This window comes from Penicillium atrosanguineum, assembly GCF_028827265.1.
Source record: "Penicillium atrosanguineum strain IBT 20685 chromosome Unknown utg000008l_segment0_segment0, whole genome shotgun sequence".
Lineage (NCBI taxonomy): Eukaryota > Fungi > Ascomycota > Eurotiomycetes > Eurotiales > Aspergillaceae > Penicillium > Penicillium atrosanguineum.
In genome coordinates, this window is record NW_026623140.1 from 636,224 (window position 1) to 650,190 (window position 13,967).

The 13,967-nt window shown below is 49.2% G+C and overlaps 7 protein-coding genes across 7 annotated transcripts; 4 read left to right on the forward strand and 3 right to left on the reverse strand.

The window, feature by feature from the left end:
- Positions 1–462: 462 nt before the first annotated feature.
- N7443_009732 (TauD/TfdA dioxygenase family protein) lies at positions 463–1,709 on the reverse strand (the record flags this gene model as incomplete). The annotated part of the gene is made up of 5 exons (XM_056889788.1): positions 463–638; positions 689–820; positions 879–927; positions 977–1,494; positions 1,541–1,709. The coding sequence occupies 5 exons, from the start codon at positions 1,707–1,709 to the stop codon at positions 463–465; spliced, it is 1,044 nt and encodes a 347-aa protein (XP_056736279.1).
- Positions 1,710–2,457: 748 nt separating this feature from the next.
- On the forward strand, positions 2,458–4,118 carry N7443_009733 (Zn(II)2Cys6 transcription factor domain-containing protein; the record flags this gene model as incomplete). Its single annotated transcript, XM_056889789.1, has 4 exons — positions 2,458–2,521; positions 2,569–3,167; positions 3,215–3,289; positions 3,339–4,118. 4 exons carry the CDS (start codon positions 2,458–2,460, stop codon positions 4,116–4,118), a joined length of 1,518 nt encoding a protein of 505 aa, XP_056736280.1.
- A 107-nt stretch (positions 4,119–4,225) lies between these two features.
- N7443_009734 (uncharacterized protein) lies at positions 4,226–5,553 on the reverse strand (the record flags this gene model as incomplete). Its single annotated transcript, XM_056889790.1, has 2 exons — positions 4,226–5,022; positions 5,085–5,553. The coding sequence occupies 2 exons, from the start codon at positions 5,551–5,553 to the stop codon at positions 4,226–4,228; spliced, it is 1,266 nt and encodes a 421-aa protein (XP_056736281.1).
- A 616-nt stretch (positions 5,554–6,169) lies between these two features.
- N7443_009735 (uncharacterized protein) lies at positions 6,170–7,258 on the forward strand (the record flags this gene model as incomplete). The annotated part of the gene is made up of 1 exon (XM_056889791.1): positions 6,170–7,258. The coding sequence occupies one exon, from the start codon at positions 6,170–6,172 to the stop codon at positions 7,256–7,258; it is 1,089 nt and encodes a 362-aa protein (XP_056736282.1).
- A 585-nt stretch (positions 7,259–7,843) lies between these two features.
- On the reverse strand, positions 7,844–9,881 carry N7443_009736 (C6 zinc finger domain protein; the record flags this gene model as incomplete). The annotated part of the gene is made up of 5 exons (XM_056889792.1): positions 7,844–8,720; positions 8,791–9,247; positions 9,341–9,604; positions 9,648–9,787; positions 9,838–9,881. The coding sequence occupies 5 exons, from the start codon at positions 9,879–9,881 to the stop codon at positions 7,844–7,846; spliced, it is 1,782 nt and encodes a 593-aa protein (XP_056736283.1).
- Positions 9,882–10,230: 349 nt separating this feature from the next.
- On the forward strand, positions 10,231–10,881 carry N7443_009737 (SRPBCC domain-containing protein; the record flags this gene model as incomplete). The annotated part of the gene is made up of 3 exons (XM_056889793.1): positions 10,231–10,290; positions 10,373–10,516; positions 10,624–10,881. 3 exons carry the CDS (start codon positions 10,231–10,233, stop codon positions 10,879–10,881), a joined length of 462 nt encoding a protein of 153 aa, XP_056736284.1.
- A 1,094-nt stretch (positions 10,882–11,975) lies between these two features.
- N7443_009738 (54S ribosomal protein L8) lies at positions 11,976–13,853 on the forward strand (the record flags this gene model as incomplete). Its single annotated transcript, XM_056889794.1, has 1 exon — positions 11,976–13,853. One exon carries the CDS (start codon positions 11,976–11,978, stop codon positions 13,851–13,853), a length of 1,878 nt encoding a protein of 625 aa, XP_056736285.1.
- Between the last annotated feature and the right edge of the window lie 114 nt (positions 13,854–13,967).

A 13,967-nucleotide genomic window follows, 5' to 3' on the forward strand; every position in this document is an offset into this window, starting at 1 on the left:
TGAAGATGAACAGGTGGCGCATCCTCTCCAGTCAAACAGCTTGCAGAATTTCGGGCCTTGTTTACTCTCTATACCTGACAGCGTTTCTGAAAATATGGGCTCTGAGATATGGAACTCTTTTCTCCCAGATGCCCTGGCTGGCTTTCAAGATTTCCCAATGAGTCGACAGGCTGGTCTTCAAAGTGACGCTGACAACATGCTGCTCCAATTTGATGAATTTTTCACAGGAGACGATTGGGTGGCTGATGCGTTTTCTCTGCCAGGGATGGATGGGGTTGAATGAAGAGAGTGAAATGATCCTAAGGGAATACGGAGGGAATTCGTGATCCACGGAAATGTCACACTGATCTTACTGATCTTGAATGAAAGATGAAAAATTTGAAATGCACGATGTTAACTACCGCGGGACTCAATTGGAGGTTCAGCGCCAATAAGCTGCATACACCTTGAATCACACGTTCCTCACCGATGGCATGATGCGAGGTCATCTTCAGTACCCAAATCCTCGCGTCGAGATATACTTCCAGGGTCAAAGTATGGCACCTCCCCTACACCCACAGCCCGATTGCCACTGCGAGGACCAAAGCCCTCGTGATCACCAGTGGCGGTGTGGAAGACACTTCTATTGTCCCAAATAGCTGAAATAACTTAGCAGCTTGCTCATGAGTTTGCATACAGCGGGACTTACCGATATCATTTGCCTGGTTCCACTTGAAGCGAACTTGAAGATCGTGGCCATGCGTAATCATATCATTGAGGAACTGCAGTATGTTCGCACTTTCTTTGCGAGTCAATCCATTGATTCGAGATGGGAAGCCAGCTTGTTCATCCAGTCAGCATTAACATGGGCCCACAAAGAGAGTTGCGATATATCTTACCTGCAGCAAAAATCGATTTCCACCCTGTAATTGGGTTTGTCCGCACGACCTAGACAAAAAGTTAGCTACGACACTGTGATAAACTAGTTCACACTCACAGGATGCTCAGCAAACAAATCACCGCCCACATTGGCAGGCGATCCTCTCTGCTTCTCATAAAGTTGGAACTTGCCCGACTGGGCCATCTGTCTGAAAGTCTCGCCGTCGTGGACAGCGCTGAGGGATTCCAGAAACGTCCGGTACGGCTTGCTGATTCGATCGTAGATCTCGTATCCCGAAGCCCACAATGTATCACCGCCTGTTTGGGGCAGCTGTGTCAGTCGCAGAGAAGAGAAATCCGCCGGAGCTGGCTCGAAGGAGATGTCGCTGTGCCAAACGGCTGCGTGCTTCGCGTAGCCGGATTCTTTGTATAGTTTCTTGCGACCCTCAGAGCTGATAGTACTGATTGATGGGTCCGAGTCACCGAATTCGCGTGCATCGTTTGTGACTGGGTGGATGTGCAAGGTATTTTTTGACGGGCGGCCTGTTAGCTCGCCCATACGAAGGATAAGTTCTTTCTGGAGGTCATTCGTTAGGTTGTCTTGGGCTCGGAAGAATACTACGCCTCTCTCGGCAACTTCATAGGTTAGTATCAACGGGGAATGTGGAAATAAACGTCTTACTCATAATTGCAAGATCTCGGATGTACCGGTCAGATTCTGGGCCTCGTAGAATGTCATTCACAATGTTACAAGTATTCTTGGTAAATTCGTTGCCAATGACGGGTGTCACCATCACCGGTCCAAACTGGTCGAGCGAGCCCGATGAATGCTGGCGTGTCGTAGTTGTCATTCTGTTGGGAAGTCTTGAAGTTTCTTGCTGGATGGTTTAAACTATGAACTATTGCGGAGCTGCGAGGTCCATATATAGTACTTCGATATCTTGAATTGAGGTGGAGCTGTACTATCGGCTTTCGGCGTTAAGCCTCCTTCACCTATGACGGTTTCTGTTGATCTCTGAAATATCAACGAATAAGGCCGAGGCCCATTGATCTTTCCGTGAGCAAATACCTCGCTGTAATGGCGTCTTAACATACCTTGACCCATACGTAGGATGGTCCCTGACGAGTGGCTCTCCACTGCTTAACGCCGATGCTCCGACAATCACTAATTAAGAGTCCTTATTAACCTATTCGTCCGACGTCCCTGTCAGTTTGGTAATATCATTCACGGAATGATTCAATGTCTATCAGATTTGATGGGCTCCTCGAGCCTTTCGATCTTGACAGTACCTTGATCTTTGGGTGCAAATCGATGCCATCGTCTTGGCGCGGATTGACTAATTTTTTGGTTTCTCAACATTTTTCTTTTCTTCCTCCTTCCCAGACACTTAGTTTTCTAAGTAGGACCGGGAAGAGAAGTCATGTCCATCACTTTACAGAGATTTCTGGGGAGTCATATTGGTCGGGCTGTAAATAAGCCTCAGCCCAGCCCAAATGATCGACACATTCCATTGGTCAAATTTCGACGCCGGACCCACTGGCCCACCGTCTCCCCGATTTCATCTCACCACATGCAACTCTCCCTGATGGTATGAAACAATGGTCGGCATCGGAGGGCGAAGCAAAGGGTGCAAGACCTGTCGCCGGCGAAGAGTGAAATGCGGTAAGTGTTTCCACTTGGTCACCGACGACCCCGCTAATGTACTCCAGATGAATGCAAGCCTCACTGCCAGCGGTGCCGCAAGGCTAACGTAGAATGCGATGGCTACAACCAGTATGCCGAGTTTGTTGATGTGACTCCCCAGCTTATTAGCAAGCTTTCTTCCCAAGAGACCAGATCCAGCACAGCACTCAGCCCAACTGAGAGTGCAGAGTCCAATGATTCTGTCGTGGAGCTGCCATTCATGCCATTGACCGTCAACCCAGCTTTCGACGAGCAGATTGTCTTCACTTCTCATCTTATAAATAGGCTGTTTTCATGGGCCATGGACCCGAATTCACCCGAGTCAGCTTCCTGGATTTTTTCTCTTACCTGTCCACCTGAGAACCAAAGAGGTCTCTCTACGTCTTCACTTCGTGCTTTGGCCACCGCTTATTTTGGGAAAACCCACGGACATTCTGATCTCATAAGGAAGGGCGCAGGATTTTATTCTCGAGCACTTACTTCTTTGCGCGGAAAACTGCAAGATCCTACACTGGTTCTAGGCGACGAGGTGCTGGTCGCCATTGTCTGCATGGGGATTTACGAGCTTGTCACATTTGACCAGCCACATGGATGGCTTCACCATTACAAGGGTCTGGCCAGACTAGTAGGTCTCACTCTTCTAGGGTATAACCTTTGCTAAATGGGATCTAGACTCATTTGAGAGGGCCACATTGTTTCCAAGCGGGCGTCGCGCACACGTTACTACCTACACTTCGATCTTGCATTGTAAGCCACCCTCATGGTTTTGAGTTTTGGGCCCAACTTACGGTCTTAGTGCATTGGATTCCTTGTTGAACGCAAGCGCTGCTTCCTCGAAGATCCAGAATGGAAGACAACACCATGGGCAATGACGGGCTTCGAGTCAAAGGAGCCCGTTAGCTATCTGCACGACCATCTCAGTGACCTGCCCGGCTTTCTCGAAGATATGGATCGAGTTGTGAACTGGCCTGCAGATGAACCAGGACTCGACGACTTCAAAGCCGCCTATGGTGGACGAGTTTATGCGACCCTCGAGGCGGTCTATGCCTGGCGCTGGGACTGGGAGCAGAGATTTCCCCACGCGACATATTTAATTTCGCCCAAAGACCTCGATCCAGAAGCAACATTAGGACTGCCACACAGCCCATTTGAGTCAATCATCTGGTTTCCCAACGGGTATCGTGCTACCGAGTTGATTACCTACAACTGCATACGGCTGATTGCGACGAGGGCGCTCGAAATATCGGGGATCAGTATAGACATTCCATTGACCGAGGCGAACTCAACCGATCCACTTATGCCAATGCAAGGTACTAGACACGATGTGGCTATTGAGACGTGCCGGATGATGAACTACCATCTTCATGTGCTAAGACGGAGTTCAGGTGCATTCATGCTCCTATTCCCGCTGAATGTATCATACCTTCATCTTGAAGGTGATTACGAAGGAGCCAAGTCTTGGCTAGAAGGTGTTATGGCCGTCGTTGCAGATACGCACGGATTTGAAATAGGACGGAAGGAGAATCTGCCGCGACAGGCTGAAGGGGTAAGATATCTTGAAAACACACGTCATTAGGGGTATTCTCTATCGGTCTATTCGCTAATAAAAAACAGAAAGGAGCATATCCCAAAGCGCCCTCATCCATCTAACGCCTTGCATGACCCTTCTCACGACCAACCTAATCATTGTCTTTGAATATTATCACCTGAATCCCAATCATCATCGCCAGCAAGACTCTCCCTCTCAGCCGTAATAACAATCCACAACAATCCCTTCACCTTCTCCGTCTCCTTACTCTGCAACTTCTCAGCCCTCTCAGCCCTCCGATCGTTTCCCCTTCGATCCTTTTCCCTTCCCTTCTTCTCATCCTTAGCATTCCTCTTGTCTGCTTTCACTTGTTTCTTATCCAACTTCTTCAACTGACTCTGCTCCGCCCTCTGCGCCGAGTACGACCCCATTTTTTTCAACCAATTATCTGGTGAAACAGGCGCCTCAACATCAAACGAGAGCCCCGTAACTCGATCACCCAGAGCATCCATCCTCCTCACCAGATGGTTCCCGCTACCAGGCGCCTCGCCAATTTGATACTGCCCCTGTGCAAATACAGAAGCATCACACTTGATCCCAGTCTGCATGAGCATTTTCTCCGTCTTGCAGATCTGAGCATGGAGATTCCTCGGTTTGAAGATAATCTCATTTGCTTTTGCCATATACTGCTTTGTGCGCATAATTGATGTAGCTGCCATACCAAGTCCAGATGCAAGTCTGACGGAGTTACCGACGATCTGGGCCGATGGGATAGGTATAAAGCCGACGATATTCCCGATTGTACTTGTTGCTTGCAGGACTGGGTTTGCTATGAATGCTTCATTGAGGCCGTCGACGAAAGCTAGCATTTCCCTTGCGGTGATGCCGTATGCTTGTTCAAGTTCTTGGGCGCGGGCGCGGGCGAACGGGCTCATGTGGGCTCCGCCGAAGACTGTTGTTATTTCTGGTATATATTAGACATGGACGTGGATTCACATTAGAGGTGACACTTACGAGGGATGACGCATGGTTTTTGAGATTGCCTAGATGGTCGCTGTACTTGTAGTTGTGCTTGGTCGGGGCGATAGGATGGGTTCGTCATTGGAGAAACCGGAGCTGGGGATGGCTGAGGCTGGTATTGAATGTTGTAATCTGCCGGGCTGTAAGGGTATTGGCCGTTCCATTGTGCTTGAGTTCCGTACTCTGGTTGATTCAAGCATTCAACAGATGGGTGCTGTGGCTGACTTCGCGGTGGGAGAGGCGGAGGCGGGTATTGTAGTTGATTCTGGCGTGAGATGGGTTCTCTTCGAGACTCATACCTGTAGTCTTCGCGAGACGATACGGCTTGATCTTCCGGGAAAGAGCCTGGCAATTCAATCAAGTATTGAGACTCAGGAGTATAGGGAGGTGGAGGAAGTTCAGGTGCCTTGGCATTCTCCATAGCAAAAAGATGCTTATCGTTGCCCTCGTATTGGATTGCCATGCCGATGTACAGGGTCTGAAAACGAAGAAAGGTGTAATAACGAGAAGTGTCTGTACCGATGCGTTATCCTCAAGGAATAAGGCGACTTAAATACTCAACACCCACTTGCCATGCGAGCGCACTTAAGAATTACCCTTTTGGGCGGATTCTGCGAGCGCTGCAAGATTGCCCCGCATCTAAGCCCTGATTCGCCGACGACCCAATTCCACAGTAGAATACCAGTAACCCAATCAGGAAAGTGTTATGCAGCATCCAGTTTACTCGATCGGAATCAGGCTCAATCAGCGAGCCATCAACTCAGCCACACTCGGAGTTCACCAATAACAGGGGTCCCATCATCTCCCATCCCAAATACTGCCCCTAGGTTTACAGTAGTCTTCAAAGATTCAAGATTTGACTTGAGCTTTTCATTACATGTCCCTGGACACTTGACCATTTTAGGCGCATTGCGCGAGTGCAGTAAGGCAGCCTCATTTTGTAGATCATGTACTTGTAGAATGAGTCTGCGAACAGATATAAAAATCAAGGAGAATCACGAGTGAATTTCTCCAAATAATCATATCTTCAGTCTACTATATCTGCAGCATAGTAATTACGGTCTTTTCGCAAGTTCAAAATGCATTTTTCAAGAGGTCTGATTGCCTCTATGGCGGTCATCCTTCCAACTCTTGCCCTGCCTACATCCTCCACTCAGAGCAAATTTCAACCGGCAGCCGATGCAGTCCCCGGTGAATCTTCACTCTTTGTCAACTATGCAGGCAAGAAGCCACCGATCGCCTCCAAGTGGATGAAGGCCATTCCGGCAACCGGCTCCGGCCCAGCAGGGCCAGATGATCTCCTCTTCCAAAACCTACTCAGCGCAGAATGGATCATCTACTCTCTTTACCAACAAGCAGTAGACACCTTTTCACCCTCGGACTTCACCAAACTGGGTCTCCCAAACAACACTTACCAACGCATCGCCGAAATCCGTGACAACGAAGCTGGTCATCTCCGCATCTTCCAAGACCAAATCTCCACAGGCTCCATCAAGCCTGGCCCTTGCAAATACGATTTCGGCCTCAATAACAGTGCCAGCGCCTTCCTCGCACTACAGGTCTACATCGAAGTCTCAAGCATGGCCTTCCTCACAGGCCTCTCCCTTCAAGCCGAAGCAAACATCTCCAAGTCTGCACTGATGGCGATCGGTCAAGTTGAAACACGCCACAACGTCTGGGCACTCCTCGATGTCTACAACACCGATCCATTCTCGGGTCCCTCGGATACAATTTACCCCTACGCCAACCAGATCCTAGACACGACAAACGCATTCATCGTACCGGGTAGCTGTCCCGCCGAGAATCCCATGTACCCAGCACCCCGCCAAGGTCTCCCTCTAATCAACATCATCGGAAATAGCACAACCGCGCAGCCTGGCTCGGATATCAAGTTCGTTTTTGAATCTTCGGATAACCAGCCTAAGTTCGAGAACGGGAAGGATTATTACGCTGTTTTCTATCATGGTTTGAACACTGTGAGTGTGTCGTATAACCCGAAGAAGAATAGTGTCAAGATTCCCAAGCAGTTTGATTCTGAGGTTGGGATCATTATGGTTTCTATCGCGGATGAAGTGGATGCGCCGACGGAGGGGAGTGTTATCGCCGGGCCTTTGATTATTTTGGAGCAGCCCGGGATGCTTACGCTGAAGGAGCCTTATGTCTATTAAGCAGGATCTTATAAGGTTGGAGGTCATCTAGATTGGATGTGATCTGTAATTGCCTCCAGGTGCGGATCTGGCAGCTTTTAAGTGTATTCGATGGCTATTGTATAGAGTATGTTTATCGGGGTTCATTCGCGCTTCTGCCTTGTTGTATCAATTATCTACTATAACTATCCAGCCCCTTTATCTTCTTTTACATTTAAATTTTATAAGAGTATTTACAGCTTCCGGGAGTGATCAAGTTGCTTTCCGAGATGAATGAATGAAATGCCCAATGCCTTGAAACCTCCTTTTAACTCAGTATCATGTCTCTGGAGTTGCGCTTAGCTCTTCACATTAGGCTTCCTGATAATTCTAGGTCTAAGTTCTCTCTGATAGAGAGACTTCTAACCGCCGCCACCCATTCCCGCCCGCGGGAAAACAGTTGCTTCAACATCATCGCTGGAAGTCATTGTCTACTAGTCATGGGGTTCCAGGAGCCTGAAGGCGAGATAATTCAACGGCAACAAATTGACGAATGAGAGGTGCCTGTATCCTGCCATGGGGAAACAGCTTACCCCAGTCTCCTTGCGACGCTGGTAAATCAAAATCTCAAGTACGGAACAAGCCGACATCTTCTCGGGTTAAGTACATGTCAAAGGGAGCACCGCAAACATAGGGATTTTTGACAGTGGCATGGGGTTGCCTTGAAACCCCCGTGACACCAGCAAATGATACTCCCGCAATGCCCGAGATGACTTGTTCAGGTCGCCTCCATACATCAACCGTACTATCCCAGATGGTGTCTACGAATTTGTCCAGTTTCTCAGGCCACCAGAGGGAGTGCTTAAGCAGATGTTTCTTGAGATCCGCTGACGTCTTGAAGGCTGATTTCTGGCATCTCATTGAACCGAGGTATATGGCCCACATCTGACGCTCGTAATCTGGGTGCAAAGCCGGGGACAAGACCAGGACGACTCCGACCCAGACGTCCAGATTTGTGCGTCGTAAGGCCTCGATCGATTCACCTCCGCCTTCTGATAGGCATTTACTAAGGCGCCATATCAGAGAAGTGCCACCGCCAAATGCCATCACTCGCGCGCGAACCACTAGCCCGACGAAAAGAAGGAGACAGAGACCGACGATACCGTCCAATGGTGTCAGTGTACCGCTCTCCTCCAATCCGAGGTAGCACTCTAGTACCTCACCAGACAACATGACCCACATACTCTGGATGTCGATAAGATCAAACCGATGATTGTTGGGTGTTCTCATCCAGTCGCGAGAATCTCGACTGAGGCAATCTATAGACTTGACCAAATTGATCAAGCTAACATTCAGGCCTAGCTTTCTGCATTTATCTGCCATTGAGGTCGCTTCATCATAATACGTGGAGGACACAGGGTAACTGTCATAAATTTGAGCGGTCAATCCTCTCGGCGGCAAGTGTTTCCTATCAAAGGTCGATCCCGCTCGAGTGACACAGTATCTATAAAGAAATTTCAAGTCGTGAGTCCTGACTGTTGTGCCAACTGTAGACATCATCACATCCTGCTTACCTAGCAATGAGATGTTGCAGGAGCTTGGACGACGATATCCCGGTTGCTCCTCCACGGAGCCGTAACATGTCTTTCAGTCCTTTCGCATGCGCCACTAGGTGAGCGGGATCCTGCTTTATGCCAGTCAATGAGGAGAAGGACGTTGAGAAGAGGTTCTCTTCTAGACAGAGGAGACTGAAGACTGCGGCGATATTCATGTCCGAAATAGCCTTCACGGGATCAGCAAGGTTCTTCTGAACTGCTTCGATGGCACTAGCTCTATGTCGCAGTGCTAGTGCTACGGATTCTTTGGGTTGGAAATATGCGGAAATTTCCGTCATCTGAAGAGCTGCGAGGCACAGAATGCCATGCAGAGAGGCCGGGTCGGCGAAAGCCGCCATGAACCATATCTTTTGGGCGCTGATCGTCTGGTTAAGATCACAAAGTGGGAAAATTCGAGGGAAGACGCCTTTGGAAACTACAAGAGGGGAATTATCTGCGGTAAGCAAAATTACATGCCTCCAAGATGGACTACTACGGTGGATGGTGCTCGGCTTGTGGATTAACGTACAGAAGTCAAGGAGAATGGCCTCCTTCTTTTCCAAGCCCGCGCCGGTGGTACCGAAGGGATCGACCGATCCGTCTAGCGTGCTTTGTGGGATAGTTTGGTGGGCAATAAGCCATCGATGGATTGAGGAATTGTTCTCGGAATATGTGGCAGGGCTACTCGTTGTTTTTGGCCTATAGATGGCCATGTCACCTTGCAACACCATCTCCAGCCCCTCGTATCCTAACTCGTTATCATCCGTCATGCCCGTGCATTGTCTCGTTGCAGCTAGACGACCCTGACGATTGGTCTGGGATCTTTTGGCGCGCACCTTTCTCATAAGAAATGCGCGTGCAGTAGTCGATGCCTTTCGATCCAAGGACTGCAGGCCGCTGGTGTTCACGAACAGAAACGCCTCGTTCGCCGCCATATTTCCCAATAGAGTGAGGCGTGGTGCGTTTGACGAATCGACTATGAATTTTAGGAGCCTGGGGCCAGATGGGTGTGAGGGGTAAGCTTACTTGACCTTCTTCGTATCAGCCGCAAAGGGCTCAACATTAGCCATATCTGGCTTAGTACATCCGACAGGGCTCATCAAGGTATCATCTAAGACAGATCTGGTTAGCTGATCTTCCAGGAACAGTAATACATGGTCCTTTTTGACGATAGCTCATGTGATTCCGCGACAATGCCCAGATTCCCCATAGCAGGGAAGGCGCTGCCAAAAAGGACCGAGCTTTTGAAGGCAGAAGAAACGCTATAAAACAAGAATATCCTCTCTACTAGGATTTCTCGACTCGTAGTCCCAGGCCCTCCGAAGAAAGCAACACGGCCAACGCTTCCCATCCGCAACATATCATATCATTTCTGATCGGTCTGATCTTTCAATACAAAAAGGTTCGCAAAGCGATACAATGCAGTTAGTCAACAAGGTGATCGAGATTTCCGCTGCCCCTGAGGTAGTGAGGCAAAAGGTAAGCCCTTATGTCCTGGTGCCACAGCAGCTCTCTGAAGTACCCGCCACGTCAAGTGACTATCGAACTTACCTGCCTCCAGTTCCTTGACTTTCCATCTATTTTCACATATCACCCCGATGGGTTTATTAAGACCATCAAGCCAGCGCGCCAAGACAAGCCCATTGAAGCCGGTGACCGGATGCTAGTCGAGCTTGAAATTGGCAAGATGGAACCGATCATGATCGTATGTCTTCTTAATCTTCTTTGGAATTGGGCGGACTGTTTAACCTGTTGAGCTATTCTCTCAAGGCCGCTTTTTGAAGATTACACAGTATCTAAAGTTTCATATAGGAGAATTCTCCAGATTGCTTCAGTTGGGGAGGAAGTCTTCCCCTCAATAGCTTTAACGGCAACCACAGCTTCCGTTTCGAGCCCAGTGCCACAACTCCGGGTGGCACAACGTTCACCCAACAAGAAGAGTTTACAGGGTACCTATCCTTTATCGTGGGTGAAGGAGTTATTGCTCGCTCTCTTGGGATGAGAGAGAAGACGGAGAAGGGGTTTGAGAAGTTCAACAAAGATTTGAAAGCCTGGTGTGAGATGGCATAGGGGAAAGGTTCCGTCGCGCTGCACTTGATGCACCCATGAGACTGTCAGAGGGAGAAAGTCTTTCTCGCCTGGTTTATGCTACGTTATCTATTGGTGTTTTAGGTTTCATAGTTTGAAGTGTAAATAGTCAGAAATCTGAGTGACCAGCCTTCTTAAAGATCTGTCTCATTGAACATGGTCTGTTATAATTTTGGGAAATCATATGAACAGTAGCAACCACTCGTGCCAAGCGCCTCGCGCCTCGCGCCACCTCTTCGGAAAGCTGTGGGGGTGAGCTTGGGAAACTGGACCAGCTGAGAATCCTCAGAGCCTCACTTCCTTGAAGTCCTGATCAGCAGAAAAAGCAGCGAGATGTGAGCACTAAAACGGAAAGGGAAACCCAAGAATCGCCAGACAATATCCGATATACATCCTTCCGGAAGATGTTTTAGATTGATTTTTAATTGCGCCCACGCTTGGCTGACTCGGGCCTCAGGAAATAGCTATCTTCAGCAGCGGCTTTCCCACTGAACGTAGAACTTAGGCGCGATAACTTTCATTAGTGGTTAATCAAAGGAAACTCCCAACTTATAACTATGTTTGAATTTTACCTACGTAGGAAATCTTAGGTCGCTCAGGCTAACCGGAGACAAGAGAAACTGGCCAAGCTTCCCGGGCCATCGCTCGAAACCGGCCAAATTCGGACCCACCGAGCTTAACGGAATACGATCTGTCCATCAGGGGCTTGATGTTGTATTCCACCTCCCTGGCTCGCCACGAAGGATGCCCGATCAGAGATCCCCATAAGGCGATAGGGAACCCCGGATTTCAACAGATGTGTATTCCATTTATCGCCAGTCCCGCATAGATACGCGCCTTCAGGCCCTGTTCCGGGGCCAAGAAGAGATTTGGCCCCATCCCACACTAATTACGCAGCCCTACATAAGGACCGCGTGTATCGGTCCTGTTGCTAGGTTCCACCCTTCGAAACCCCCCCGGTCGCGTGCGCAGTCGTGATTCTCCTTTCTGATTTTTGTTCGATGACCTATCGCATCCTACCTTGACGCGTCTGTCATCAAGGACGCGCCGCGCACCCAGGCATTACGCCGATTGAGATGCAGTCAACTTCTCATTTCCTCAGATCTTCGCTTCTGCCCCCGATTCGGACACTACACGCCGGCGCAGTGACAATACTTGGAGCTATCGGTGCAGGAACATGGAGGGAACATCGATACGAACTCCTAGAAGGGGCCCGGCGGAGGTCTAAGTCCTATTATGCGCACTCTACCAAGAGGACGTGGACCATTGCTGGGCTAACAGCCGTGGTCATTTTGGTACTATGGTACCTCGTTGCGGGAAATGTCCCTGAGACTTCGAACCGATCCATCGGTACGCTCGAAGAACGCGCTTGCCACCATCCCGTAGCTCGACTTGTTTCCACTGCTAGGGAGGCTTTCAGCGAGACCCTACAACGCCAATCCAAGTCTTTGGCCGAAGCAGTGACAGAATACCAACGACGATATAAGATGCCTCCGCCTCCCCATTTCGATGAATGGTATCACTTTGCAACGACGCGCAACACCGTTTTGATTGATGAGTTCGATACGATATACCATACTCTGCTACCATTTTGGGGGCTTACGCCTAGCGTAATGCGCTCTCGTGTCCGAGAAGATCTCGGCCGGATAAACACCACTTATGTCATGGGAATCGCCATCCGCAACGGCAGGATCTTTGATTTCGGCAAGGGCCAGGGAGGATTTCAGAGAGATGCGACAATAAAGATTCTCGAAAAGTTCTCCCAGTGGTTACCAGACTTGAACTTGCAATTCAACGCTCACGACGAGCCGCGAGTCGTAGTTCCACATGAACAGTTGCATAGATTTGTCCTTGAGGGCCAAATGGCGCAATCTCGGTTAAATTCCCAGTCAGACGTTTCAAACTCATTTTCACCGGGGGATATGGATGATCCAGTGCCGCCAGTGCCGGCTTCTACAAGCAGGTGGAACAACATTGAGTTTCAAGAGACATGGCTCTATTCGCGACTTTCATGCCCACCAGATACACCTGTTATGGCACTAGATGGCAATGCACCGGATAACGCAGCTGCCTATGCTGTGGAGCCTTTGGGTTTCGTATTCAACCAATCTGCAGCAAGTGACATTTGCAATAGCCCGTCGCTACGACATAGCCTTGGGGTCTTCCAACGCCCAAATTCTTTCAAGCTGACGAACGAACTCGTCCCAATGTTTTCCATGTCCCATCCGTCTTCATTCCAGGATATTGGTGTTCCTTCGCCATTTTATTATGAAGATATGTCGAGCTTTGACCCAGAAAGCTCGGTGCCATGGGAAGAGAAGATGCCCCAGATCTATTGGCGTGGGAGAACTACTGGGGGCCACAGTCAGAGTGGCAGCTGGCACAACCTGCAACGTCAGCGCATCATTGGGAATATGACCCATCCACAATCGCCCCAATATATCATGCATCAGAAGACTGAATCGAGATGTACTTCGGGAACCGATGCAAATTGGGAGGTCCAGGAAGCGAACCAGTCCCAGGTAGAGGGATACTTCAATGCCCATTTCACGGATATCATCGATTGCGATGAAGACTGCGCCGAAGAGAGAAAATTCTTCGATGACATCGTGGAACCAGAACCTCAGAACAATGCCTGGAAATTCCGGTATTTGCTGGATATGGATGGCCATGCATACAGCGGTAGGTTCTACGCCTTATTGCGTAGCAAGGGCGTTCCATTCAAGATGACTTCCTTCCGTGAATGGCATGAAAACTTATTGATTCCATGGGTTCATTATGTGCCGGTCAACAAGGATGGCAATGAACTCGCTGAGTTGGTCCGTTTCTTCGAGCAAGATACCACAGGTCAGGAGATCGCAAAATCCATCGGTGAAGAGGGCCAGTCTTGGGCAGCTCGGACCCTCAGAAATGATGACATAGAGGTTTACATGTTTCGACTTCTTTTGGAGTAAGATCCCTTGTCCACTTTCATTTTGCTCAACACGCTAAACCATATTTGCAGGTACGCCCGTGTACAAGATGACAATAGAGAGAATCTCGGCTTTGTATTATAGAGGACGCGATGT